General features: G+C 43.6%; 2 protein-coding genes across 2 annotated transcripts in view; one reads left to right on the top strand and one right to left on the bottom strand.

The window, feature by feature from the left end:
* The window catches only part of stk10 (serine/threonine kinase 10), a 39,295-nt gene that overhangs the window by 10,554 nt on the left and 15,624 nt on the right, over window positions 1-13,117 (bottom strand). Inside the window, exons 3-7 of the mRNA XM_070983765.1 lie at window positions 10,257-10,305; window positions 9,489-9,638; window positions 6,901-6,973; window positions 5,327-5,521; window positions 4,554-4,635 (exon numbers count right to left, since the gene is read on the bottom strand). Coding sequence (XP_070839866.1) covers window positions 4,554-4,635; window positions 5,327-5,521; window positions 6,901-6,973; window positions 9,489-9,638; window positions 10,257-10,305 — 549 coding nt within the window. The remainder of the gene's footprint in view (window positions 1-4,553; window positions 4,636-5,326; window positions 5,522-6,900; window positions 6,974-9,488; window positions 9,639-10,256; window positions 10,306-13,117) is intronic.
* The window catches only part of sh3pxd2b (SH3 and PX domains 2B), a 66,379-nt gene that overhangs the window by 50,038 nt on the left and 3,224 nt on the right, over window positions 1-13,117 (top strand). The gene's annotated exons all lie outside the window — the stretch shown is intronic.

Raw genomic sequence — 13,117 nt, 5'->3', positions numbered from 1 at the left:
CTCTCTCCTTAACGGCGCTCTGATGTAACGGTGTTCAATCTAACATAATGTTCTTAAAATAGCGAGCCATGTTTACTTCTGCGACTGCCAGACCGAACGTGTGCTTTGCCAGGCTGCAGATAAGGCAGTGATAGGTTGAGTGTGAGCAGACTGAAAGGCTAAATTAAAAGTTGAGTGCAGCTGGGCTACAATGCTGATCATCAATTATTCAGATGCTTTGCACTGCTGTGTAATTTAATTGGAACAGCTGACAAAGGGGAAAAGCTACAAGTTGTGCTGGACCATGAAGTGTGTATAAGTCAAGGTGTGTGTGCGCGCATTTGTTGTGGGTGATCACTGTCCTCATAGACTGCATTAGGCTTCAGCTTTTAACTTCTCCAGTGACCAAACAACAGTCAGCTATTGTCTAATGAGTCAGGTAGTGTAACTGCTGAGTGCCATCTAAGCACTCGTTATACCGCAGTGGAAACAGTGGAGGATGAAGAACATTCGATTAAAATGCTATATATACCCTTTTTTTTTTTCTTTACAAACGTCCAAATCAGAGAGTGAACACTGTTACATGCAAATTATCTAATCATTCTCCCATTCACCTGTCGGACAGATTTTGGGGGAGATTTTAAAGGGATATTTCAGGCCCCAGTTTGGAGAAGCAGACAGGAGCACCAGCTAAGCTTAGCAATGTACTGATGTAGAGACAGGTTAGCTAAAAGTGTTTAAGCCACCTTAAAAATCAATATATAAAGTCAACGCTATATTTAGAACATTTACACCACGTTCCCTTGCCATCAGACTGAAGCCACTTTATCCATCAACGCTCCCTTCAAAAGCCACCAGACTCCTTTAACAAACACAGTAATTTTGCTCTCACAGAACAAGGGAGTTGCTGGTCTACCACTGCCTCAATCAGTTTGTTTGTTTGTGTTATTGTGTGACTTTGGTGTCTTTAAGGATTGATTCAGATTCACCGCAGTCACACAATAACACAAACAAACAAACGAATGGAGGCAGCGGTAGCTTAGTAACTTCCATGTACTGTGAGGTAAAATGACTGTTTTTGGTGAAGGAGTCTGGTGGCTTTAAAACTAGTAATGTGTTGCTATTAAGTGTGTTTCAAGTGCAAGCTAATAAAGGGACGTCCTGCAGAAAATTAGAACACGAGTCCACAGCAAAAACATCCTGGAATTGGATGCAGGATACCTTTACGATTAAGTATTTCGACATACACTCAGCAACTGTTGTACAGGAGAGACATACTGAAGAGACACTCTGGTTGATTCAACACGCGCAGCTCAATTGATATGACTCATACTGCAACAACCACACCACCACACCCTGCGTACACACCAAGAGGCTGAGAGATCAGCCATCAGCTTGTTAAAACCAAATGAACTTGTGGTGGGACGGAGTGAGATAAACAAATGCTGGGACTTCGAGTCTGCAGCTGCACTGAATGATCCAATAATACTTGAAAAATTCTTGATGCTTGGAGGAGGGTGCGCCGGCTGAACAGTGCTGCGGTGGGTATATGCATTCAAGGGCAAAAGTCAATAAATAATCCAGTTCCTGTGTGTAGGTCACCTACTCTTCAGCTATCGCTATAGTACTATGCTTTACTCGATATAAATTCCTGCGATACTAATAGGTTCCCCTGATTAATAAAGATTTTTTGTCCACTACTGCTCTACACCTAATTACTGCATCAAACTAAAATACTACCTGTGCTGCAGCTCTTTCCCCTCAGGCACCATTTGAAGTCTGCCTACATTAGTGAACATCTGAGATTTCAGCTTCAAACTGTTTATTCTAGCCAGTGAACTTCCACGCTGAAGCTAAACTCAGGTTCCTTTGAGGCATATCAAAGGAAAAAAGGCGAACAGTGTAGTACTGCTGCCCTGTTAAATCTGTTTTGGAGCTGTGCATCAGTGGAGCTGATATCCTCTTCTAGGTTTCACGTTGCCTTAGAGCCAGAGAGGCTGGTGATTCTGGCTCTTACATGCACGGCTGGGTATGAAAAGTTTAAATGTGAACAATATCCCCATTAGGGGACCACAGCAGGGGGGTGCACCTGTGTAGCAATGACAGTGGAGTGTGTGTATTTGTACTTCTGTCTGACTCTGGATAACTTTGAGTTTTAGACAGTGAGTGAGGACATTTTTGGGAATGTGAGGGCCTTCTGGTCCTCGCTTCCTCAGAGCGGTTCGGAGGTTAAGACTTGTTTTTAGGGTTAAGGTTATAATTAGGTTTAGGTTAAGCTTGGGGTTAGGCATGTAGCAATTTTGGTGTGCATAAATAAAAGTGACTTGACTTTTATTTGCTCAAATTTTGTAATATCAGTCTGAGATTTCTGGTGCTCACGGCATTGAAAAGTTTGATTTTTTAAAAGGTGTTGTCCTTGAAAAAACGTATAATCCACAGACGTAAGAGGAACTACTTTGCACTGAAAAATAGCTCCTATGAAAACTGTTGACAGCTTGCTCTGCGGTTTATCCAGAGAAGCAGAGAGCTATTTCTAAAAAGGGATGTTGTTATTGACTTGTTAAAATGTAATTCTTCAATGCTTTTAGTACCACAAACAAACTTCATTCACCTCCATCATTTTGGCAGGTTGGCAGAAATGAAACACCTGCCCCTCAAACAAAACTGAGACAACTGTGGCATTAAATTATCATAATGTACGGATATATATCTCAGGATAAAACGCAAAAATGCTGTGATTCTCAGGCATCATATGGAGCTCTGAGCTGCTTTGTGGAGGTTCTTTGCAACAGACATTGAAGTTAATGACATCTTCAGAAGGTTAAGTCACTACAATTATGTCTATGACGTCTGTGTGTTCAGATTTGACCGAATTATGACTTTGAGAGGGACTACAAATTTAATTTGCGGCAATCAGGCACCATTTAGTCGTGCTGCTGCAGCTGTTGACCATGTTGGTAAGAACAAACTATGATAACTACCTTCCTGTTGTTTTTAAAACATTATGCACCTGTCCCTTTCACCTTGATATCTTTGGCCTCACAGTCTAAAAAACTCTAAAATTTGGGTGAACTGACCCTTTAATGTTTGAATTAGACGAATAAGAGTTTAGAGTAAGGTCACATCAAGGGTTGGGCTTACAACTTACAGCTATGATGGCGTTCTGGTTCAGGGCAAAGGAATGCATCGTTCCCACAAGTATAAAAGTATAAATATGAGTGTGTACGCCAACACATGTCAATATCGCAAAACCACTACAAAGCCCTGGCTCAGAGATAAAATAGCCACATGGAGTACATGGAAAAACTACCCAACATACAGACAGGCTATGATCAGAAACAGAAAAGCAGAAAATATTAGGCGGGAATGGAGGCTACTCCGACAAAACACTCAACAATCCTGACCATGAGAAACTATGTGGGAGGAGAGGCTATGTTGAGTATAATGAGTACAAGTCATCCAGATGGTCCCCTGCCAGCCACACAGCCACAGTGACTGATACTGTGTCATGTTGTTTTGTATACATTCTTTCGAAGCACACATGTGGGACAGACCCAAGGCGAGAGGCTCAGACATGTTCCAAACTAGAAGTCTTTGTGCAGCACCGTGCTTTCATTTCCTCTGCTGATACAGTCACACACACCTCATACAGTTTAGCACCTTCATTCCAGACACTTATCTATGATTCAGTATTATCTTCCTGTACTCTTACTACATCTGTTTTCCACATCCTTATACTCCAATGAATAACCACATCACACAGTCTGACCTAAAAGCCATATACATTTACATTCAACATCCATTCCACAGCGGCCATCATTGCACAACTATGTACAATAAATACTATGTGACAGCCGTTAGGAGCAGCAGGCATGATAAACATCTAAAACCTCTAACACGGCACCAAAAAACGGACCGCGCCCGTCTCTTTTTCCCCCCACTGGAGAGCACATGCAGAATTCCCAGCGGGCCTGGGTCTAGGAGTTTCATCTCTGCTTCTCTCTAATTGGCCAGAGGTGGCGAGCTCAGGGTAATCCAGCCATACCATTGGTTGAGGGTGGGAATGTAAATAGTTGGCATTCCCTCAGCTGTGGGATACAGACAGGAAACCGTGGCTCTGAATTTTAATAGACGCTGCGCTCGTGCTTTAATCCACACCCTGTTCACTTTTTCTCTCATTTTTCTGGCTCGGGTTCCTGGATGCTGAGAGATGTTTGTCAAAGCTCGTCTTCAGATATTAACGTTTTTCTGTCATCAGCCTCTCCACAGCAATATGCTAGCTGTGCCAAAGTGCACTTAGATGTAAACATCCGAGTTGTGTTTTCCTGCCAGCCTGAATTTATGTTTTTCTTGCCCACTCTTGTACACCCTCTCTGCCTCTCGCGCCCACATGCCAGTGCCCTCTACAGGGCACCACTCACTTCCCTGGCTTAGATCACTCCATTGAGGCCTTAAAATAGAAGATAATGTGTGTTGGTGCAAGATAAGGACAGAGCGAGGACAATGTTCCATCATATATCAAAGCGCAGCATTGTTTCACGTTTGCTAGGTTATAATTGCACATCAGGACCTACCTCCAAGAGCTGTGTTGCCGTTGGGCGAGTCTCAGGGTTTTTGTCCAAAGCTTTCTTTAGGAAATCTTTAAACTCCTGTGACCTTGGGTGAACACAAGAAAACAGCATTAATCAACAAGAAGAGGAATGGAGGAAGGGTGAGAGGGAGGGAAGTGACGATGGGAGAGTTACAACATGAGACATCTGAACACAACATTTCCAGATATGCTTTGTCAGTACATGTGGATCATCTTTGTGCACAGCTGCGCTTCGTAAAACAAAGCTTTCAACGGGGATGGTGAGTCAGCTCCCCATCCCGAATCTCCTTTCAGCACCTGATAACTTTGCTTTTGCTGTATTAAATTCGCTGCTATGGAACATTCGGCTCATAAAATTGATGAGGAAAAAAGTTAAAGACATAGTTTGGCGCTCGCTGAGGTCCTGCCTCTGCTGAGTTGTTGCTGTAATTTTGGAAAGGGCAAAACGGAGTGCAGGCGGAGAAAGGGAGGACAATGTGATACATTAAGTGTCTACAGTCGATTACAGGGCAAAAACTTGTGAAAAATGTGGTGAACACAGTGAAAGTAAATGAGCCTGTGGAATGAGACAGGGAGATATAAGCCTCTGCTGAGTCCACCCATCATATTCTATGCCGAAACGAATAAATCATGGATTGTGTAACACATCAGAACACCAATCTTCTGGGTAACACATCCCTGCTCTCCCTCTTCCCAATCTGCACAAATCATGCGATACATTTACTGCAACAGCAGCCTTTTTGGATGCATCCTCACCATTTGTGTGGCTGCTCCAGGGTGGGAGGCTCCGACTTGGCGATCTTCAGCAGCACCCTCATGGGGTTGAGCTCGTGGTGCGGGGGTTCGATCTGGGCCAGCTCGATCAGAGTGATTCCCAGGGACCAGATATCGGCCTTGTAGTCATATGGAGCGTCCTTCATGGTCTCACACATCACCACCTCCGGGGCCATCCTGAGAAGACCAAGGATTTATAGAAAACCATTAAGTAGTGAGAGACACTGAATCCTCAAACAAACTTAAGCAGCACCAAGTTGAGGCACACTGCACATTAATAACATTTATCCTTAAAACATCCTTAGAGTGGAGAGCTTTCCCTCCGCTGATGCCATTTAGTCTATGATTAACTTTCTTGTGTCAATGACGGTGATATGGTGGTGGATAATACGGACATGGACTTCTGAACCTTAGAGGCGTCTCACAAAAGGTTTGCATTCCATATTTTTGGTATACGTTTATGATCGGTGCTACTAAGCATCAAGCAACTCAGCTTGTAAAGATTTCATTTTGCCAAACCAGCACAGCCCGTCACAGAGACGCCAGTCCGAACATGATTCCGCTACCATAAAGCTACACCTGCAGTATTTACAACAGCGACCTCGGAGCGGTGGCAGGAAGTGACTAACTGATGATTACTGCAGGGGGGGGTGAGGAGCGTTCCTCCTCTCTCTTACTCTGCTTTGCCTGTGTCAACATCGAGCGCACTTCTCCAGTCAGCGTGTTTGCTGACAATCTGCAAAATTGCCTTCGTAAGCCGGAGCGCTCAGATTTACTCAAGTGCAAAGAAACAAATGTTTGCAGTTGCTTATCAGTGCACTCAAAGGGAAAAGGTATACGACAAACCTGCCTGCAATATTCTTTCAGGGCTAATTGTGCAAAATGAGGGCACGGTCATGTTTCTTGAGCTGGGAGAGTATTCCTGATGGGTGATAACCTGTTCTTGTCAATGGTTAACTGGCTGCAAGCACATTCATGCAGAGGACAACGGTATGGAACAAGGTTCATGGACTTCAAAGGGGAGCTTTCCAATTTGTTCAGGTATAGAATAGGAAACTGCACTATTGTGACAACAGTGGAGGATTAAAGCAGAGTTGAGGTACTGGGTTGAGTGTGTGTATACACAACATCATGCTCTATAGAGTATTACGGAAGAGTCGTGGGCAGCAGGAAATTTATTCTCAACAAGCAATAATCTCCTGCTTATACAGCTCATGTAGGGATGCCAGGATGTCTCCAGTTAGAGATTTTGCTATGTGGTTTGCACCAAGTTAAATATCCTCCTAGCAGCTCAGGTTGTGTTAACACATTGCAGGCATTTTTTAAAAGGATGTTGCGTCAATGTGATGGAATACCTTGATTTTCCAGGCCTTCGGGGAATTTCAGTAGTCTAGTTATGTTAGCTTCTCAATTGAATTTCTATAAAACAATAAGAATTACCACCTCTGCCTCCACCAACTAGTCAAGTTGTAGTTTACATCCATGTCTGTCCAGACTCAGAGTAAATGTAGTGAAGTCCTTTCACTGAAAGGTGCTTTGAGGGACGTCTTACTCACCAGTATGGCGTTCCGATGAAAGAATCTCTTCTTTGTAGGGTTTTGGTGTTTTTTGCAGATACGCCAAAATCAGCTAAAAGAAGGGACATAGAAAAGGATGTGAGATAACTGAAAAGTTCCCCAGTAGCATTTCTCAGTACGAGGGACTGAAGCCACTTCAAAAACTTGGATCCCTTTCTTTCCCCCCTTACAGAAGCTTGTAAAGCTGTCAGGACATTGCGATGGACAGCCACACAAAGCCAGAATTTATCGCAGTCCCGTTTCCAAAACAAGCTGCCCCCATTTCCCCGACGCGACCCTCAGATTACAGGGGTGTTTGTTTTCACTTTGGCTGAACACGTTTTCCCCTGCAAGACAGAATATTACGTGTGGCCCAGGGCTGAGAAGTGTTTGGCAGAGGCCTGAGGATTTTACTCACAAGGCAGCAAGCTGGCCGCTTCAATTACAAACGGGCATGTTCTATTACGGGCACTTAAGTGACTGTCTTGGTTTTGCAGACTACAATTCAAATATCTTTGACTTCCCAGTCAAACATATCATTTGGACTGTTGCAGCCTAAACTTTTGCAGAAAGAATTTTTACTTCCTACAGAGACAAATAGCACTACTGCTTTCATTGTGCATCCAATACCAGGTTACACATTCATATCCCAGAGGGTGGTAACATACTCTGGTACCAATAGTGTCAACCGGCCCTGTGCTCTCCTCAAGAAGCATTATTATGATTATAGGCAAATATTTCTACCTTACACATCTAAAAGCATGAGTGTAGAGGAACAGAATGTTTTCATCTTAATAATTTTAAGAGGAGAAATACAGATAGTGTGTAAATTATGAGCTTAAGTAAACAAAACTATGTTGTCGCCCACTCCACACTGATTTGTCGCTGGTATGTAGCTCTTGAAATAGGTCAAATTGCTTAACGTACCTAGAGATCAACAGTCGCTGCAGAGTTTACGACAAGAGTTTACAACCGGCTGTGCTGCATGGAAGAACATGATGTTTAATGTCATGTATCATAGGTGGATTTAATGCATTTCGGCTGACCTCAATGGCAGTTAATTGGTGCCTTCTTTGAATTAACAACTAGTTAGATAACTTTGGAGACTGTAAATGAGTCAGTGTCATGACTTAATGAGTTTAAAGAGGCAACTCCCAGTGATTATATCTAACTGTGGAGTCTTAGGGAAGAATGTATGGCAACAGAAAAACACAAGTGCTGTTCAGTGAGCACAGCAGCTGACAAAGTGCCTCATTTGAATTAAAAAAAGAGAGCGATTGCAATAAAAACATGGATCAATAGACCATTTGGAATTAAATTAAACTGAACAAAAAGCGCAGCACACGAATATGAAGCTCTATGCAGCTCACAGTCACTCTCTATTCAGAGATTTTGGTTTGTTGGTCATCGAGTGCAAAACGACAGAGAGCCAAGGAGTCTAAAGGAAGTGAAACATCATGCATGAAAAACAGACTATTTTTGTTTTTGTTTCTGAGTTTTATGTCCGAGGATCCAAATGTCAGGCAGCCAATAAAAAATAAAGAAAAATCAACACTTCCTTCGCTCGCACTGACACAAAGCACATTAAACTCTCCCGTTTCTGGAAACTGCCCTTCAATCCAAAACACACGGGCGATTGGTTTGGATCCACAACATCAGCTGTGCAATGCGAAGAATGTGGAGAAGTCTTCAAAAAGCCAATAAATGAAAATATGCAAAACTCCTGAGAATGCAGTTTTCCCACACAATGCTCACTTATGATCCTCGTACAGCGCCGCAGGAGGGGCACAGGGCCTCTAGCTCTGTGTGTGCGTGCGTGACAGCGTGCGTGTAAGCCAAAGAAACAACGGAGCAGAGATAACCTGTAATGTGCAGCAGGAATGTGCGGTTGATGTGAGAATTAGCTCCACTTGCATCATTTAAGCAGTGAAAGATATTTTTCTGTGAGAATGATGGGATGTCAAGAGAAACAGATTCTTATAAACACGGTCCAAATTCAATGTGCGTGTTTAAACTCTTCTTCTGCTCTGCAATGATCCGCAGGACTCCTGCCTTTCAGGGATATTTCATCGCTTTTGGACTTTACATTCAGTGCATGTCTTGTGTATTTCTTCGACATTAACATTATTTCTGATGGGATATTTATGGATTCGACTAATTTCAAAAGCATCGCTTCATGTGTGACAGATACAAACCTCATGTTCTCCCCATGCAAACACTTAAAATTTGCATTTTTTGAATATCACTTCAAAAGAACATGTGTCTGAGTTAGCCATCATAACTTATAGGTAGGTCAAACAGTACAAATGCATGCTGTGGAGCTAAGCACCATCCAGACTCACAAAACCCTCCAATTTCTAAAGCTGTGATCTATTTGTGCACCAGATAACTGCCATTTTTGCATCGTCTGTGTAAATACAGTGAGGGAAATATTGTTGTTCTAAATGAGATTACCCTCAGAAAACACCATGTTGCATTTTCAGACTGTGCACTTGGACAGATGATGTCTACACAGTGAACAATGTTCAGTGCATACAAACACATCCAGCTGAAACCAGCAGTAATGTGACAAATATCCAAACCCTCACCCAGTTTGATTTCCCCATCCAGCATGAGGAGGATATTCCCGGCCTTCAGGTCTCTGTGGATGATCTTCATGCTGTGGAGGTAGACCAGCGCTTCCAGCATCTGGCGACAAACCACCTTAATCTGCGGCTCCGTCAGCCCACGATCCAGCTCTGATAAGGGCGGGAGAAGCGGAGGCAGGAGACAGGAGATGGAGGGGTTAAATATGGGGAAGGGGAGAGAGCAAAATGAGAGGGTTCAAAACCCTTTGTGTGTGCACACCTTGCACATTCCATATTCTGCATGCATACCATCATGGCAAAACAAAGTCTTGAGGACTAATCTCATGTGTGAGAAAACAGAGAAAGGTAAACCCGTGATGATATCAATGAAGTCTCTCAGATAGTGTTGCTGGTTAAGTAATCCCAGATCAGAACGGCTTTCACACGTCCAAGCTAGTCCTGCCCTGCAGACTTTACTCTACTGTGTCTGTGTTTGGTTAGCTGCAGTGGGGGCACAGACAGTTATGAGGATGTGGATTACCAAGTAAAAACAGACCATGGGGGTTTCCCACACCGGAGGACTCCACTATGTCTAGAACATTCAAGGCCAGGCTGGCGAAGCTGCAGTGCAGGATCATGTTCGGAGCAAAGCAACACCTTTGTCACAAAATGCTGATTTTCTAGCTTTTTCCTATAGAAAATAAACCTGACGGGAGCTTTAAAACAAGCCTTTTCGACCGCTGCCACAGGTGTGGAGGACAGGTGACAGGGAAGAAGGTGGAGGCCTACCGAGCATCGTGGCATCCACAGCTCCTCCGGGGCAGAACTCGATCATGATCTGGGGAATGAATGGGAGGGGAGAAGGGGGGAGGTTAAACTTGACCGAGCTTTATGAGAATACAGCTGTAATCTCCCTTTTCAGGGATTTATGTGTAGCAACAGGAGGAAGACATCACATTTCATCAGCAGCACATGCACAAGTTACGCAACTAACACTTTCATACAAGCTTGCGGTAATTTACAGGAACACCTGAAAGTAAAATGAGCTCATGTCAATAAATAACTTACACACAATACTCCACGAGTGACAGAGACCACAAAAGGTAACACCAACAACAAACTGGCAACATTCCCAGTCACCACCATTCACACTATCGTGTCAATGCCAAAGAAAAGAAGGAATGTAGATGAGATGAAGATGCCTCTTTGCTGCTGACTGTGAGAGCAAAGCACTGCTGCTATTTTCTTAAAATATGTGGAATATATTCCCGTAACACCAGCAGAGTTTGACATGCAATTGCTTTGAACAACTGTGATTTTATCCTGACAGCAATCATCCAGAGTAGAGAAAAACTGAGTTCCACCTGTTTGAGGTTTTGTTGCCTTTGGTGGAAGCTGTTAAAAGTGTGGTGGCATTTCTATTCTTTCACACACACACATTGAAAAAACAAACGCTTTCCCCATCCATCTGTTGAGTACCCGGTGAACCCAGGGGGAATCAAGGTGAGTTTTTACATTTGCTGCACTTGGACGAAGAGAGGAAAGAGATAAATTCTCTAAGTTTTTAATGCAGCCAAGTAGCTCAGTCCTCAGTGCGGGCTGCACAGACAGACAGCTAATGTTTTATGTCATCACTCCCACTGCCATTCATCACTCCAACACCCTTTGACATCTGTGGTGAAAGTACTGGAATACACACACTTTGCAAAGTGGACAGCTGGATTCCAGTCTCGCAGAGGCAGACCCGTCTCCATGCAAAACCACTCTGGCTTTAATAATTTCTCTAAACCGCTTACAATCATGTTGGGGAGTGCTACACCCCTGCATGCAGCGACGGTGCCCTTGCAAAACAGCAGAAAAGGCAGCAGCTGATAGCTTCTTTACGCTTATACCGCTTTGTTTTTTGTTTTTATTATTTTGGGGGGTTTTTCTAGCCTTTATGATAGAGACAGCTGAAGATATGATAGGAAAGAGGGCAGAGAGAGAAGGGACGACACGCAGGAAATGAGCTGCAGGTGGGAGTCGAACCTGCAGCCGCTGCAGAGGACTGACAGCCTCAATGCATGGCGCGCACATTCTACCGACTGAGCTATAGGGGCACCCCACGCTCATACCGTTAGCAACCAGGTCACACACAGACAGCGGAAGGTGAAGAGAATGTCAACTGGAGCAGCCGACCAATGGCAGGCTACTTCCTGTGAGTCTCACTAGCAGGAGTCAGACTGAAGTGTGTGATAAACTGCCCGGCTGTGACTACACACACTTCCTGAGACACACTGCCAAACGTATAATACCACTTAAGCAGTGAAGTAAAAACAGAGAGAGACACGCAGAAGAGGAAGAACGATTCTGGGAACACATTCCCTAAATGGTGTATTGTTGGCCAATAGCAACTTCCAACAATTACCTTTCATTTCCTCTCCTTACATAGTCAGACACACACACACACAAGACTGTCAGAAAACCTCATTCAAGTAGGACCAAACATAATAAAGACACCACAGGATTTCATGAGAATCCTGCGAATCCAAACGGTCACAGATCAGCCCGAGGTGCTGTGCAGCATACCCGCTGAGCGACGTCATTCTTCTTTGAATGACGGAGTCCTGCCTGCTATGACAACACCGTCAAAGCCTCAACCTGGGACTGGACAGGGTGCAGAGTTTCAGTCCAGACAAAAGGTGGAAACACACCACGTGCAGACGAACTATGCAGAGCTCCAATCACACGCAGAGGCATGAAGGCACACGCACACACACTGTGGAAGATGAGGAATCTTGGCGTGCAGCTCCAAGTGAGACAATGTTCCTTTGTGACGTTTAGACTGACAAAGCCCTTTAGTTTAGGGCTTTGTCAAGTGTCATAAAGGATGTTTCACTTTGTCCTGGACTCTTTAACATCTTACCTCCCATCTTGAATGAAGGTCCACTGATTCCAACTTTTGTATTTCCTTAAACATCTGCACACATTTGTCTGTCACGTTAAATATTTGAGTCTAAATGAGCAAAAATCAAAGTTACAGATATTTTCATATTTAATTTATATTATAAACAGTATAAAAGTTCAACACTAAAACTCTGCTAATCTGCTTTCTAGGATACTGTTTGTGTGCGGTTTCAGGTTCCGGGTGGCCTTTAAAATTAACATTTGGATGTCAGATTCTAGCAGAAATAGTCAATTTGTGACATATCGGAAGTTGAAATGATTGTTAGGATGTGTTTCAACTATATCTCCATACAGTGTTGAGTTAATGCTGATTAATGATGAGGGACGTTTCCACATTTTGGACCAAACCACTTCCTCATTGCTGCTCACCGCTAACCACACATTTATTATTTTTATTTCTCTTCTGTTCAACACAAAAGAGAAACCCCTTCCAATTAATTAAACGAGCCACTCCGCAGTGGTAATACACCATACTGCCTCACGAGCAACTGGCTTGTGCTTCCATCAGCGCCTCTGCTGCCAGACTTCTGGATGACATGTTGCGCTGCGGTGAAGAATGTGCCCCGACTGGTCAAGCTACATGCAAAACATAGCCGCTATGGGCTGAACACACATACAGACACAAGCTTTCTCTATCACGCACACACACGCACACTTATTTGTGTCCACATAAAAGAGAGCAGAACAAGGACACGAACACTGGC

This window comes from Chaetodon trifascialis, chromosome 16 (genome assembly GCF_039877785.1).
Source record: "Chaetodon trifascialis isolate fChaTrf1 chromosome 16, fChaTrf1.hap1, whole genome shotgun sequence".
Classification (NCBI taxonomy): domain Eukaryota; kingdom Metazoa; phylum Chordata; class Actinopteri; order Chaetodontiformes; family Chaetodontidae; genus Chaetodon; species Chaetodon trifascialis.
This window is presented reverse-complemented; position numbering and strand designations above follow the sequence as displayed.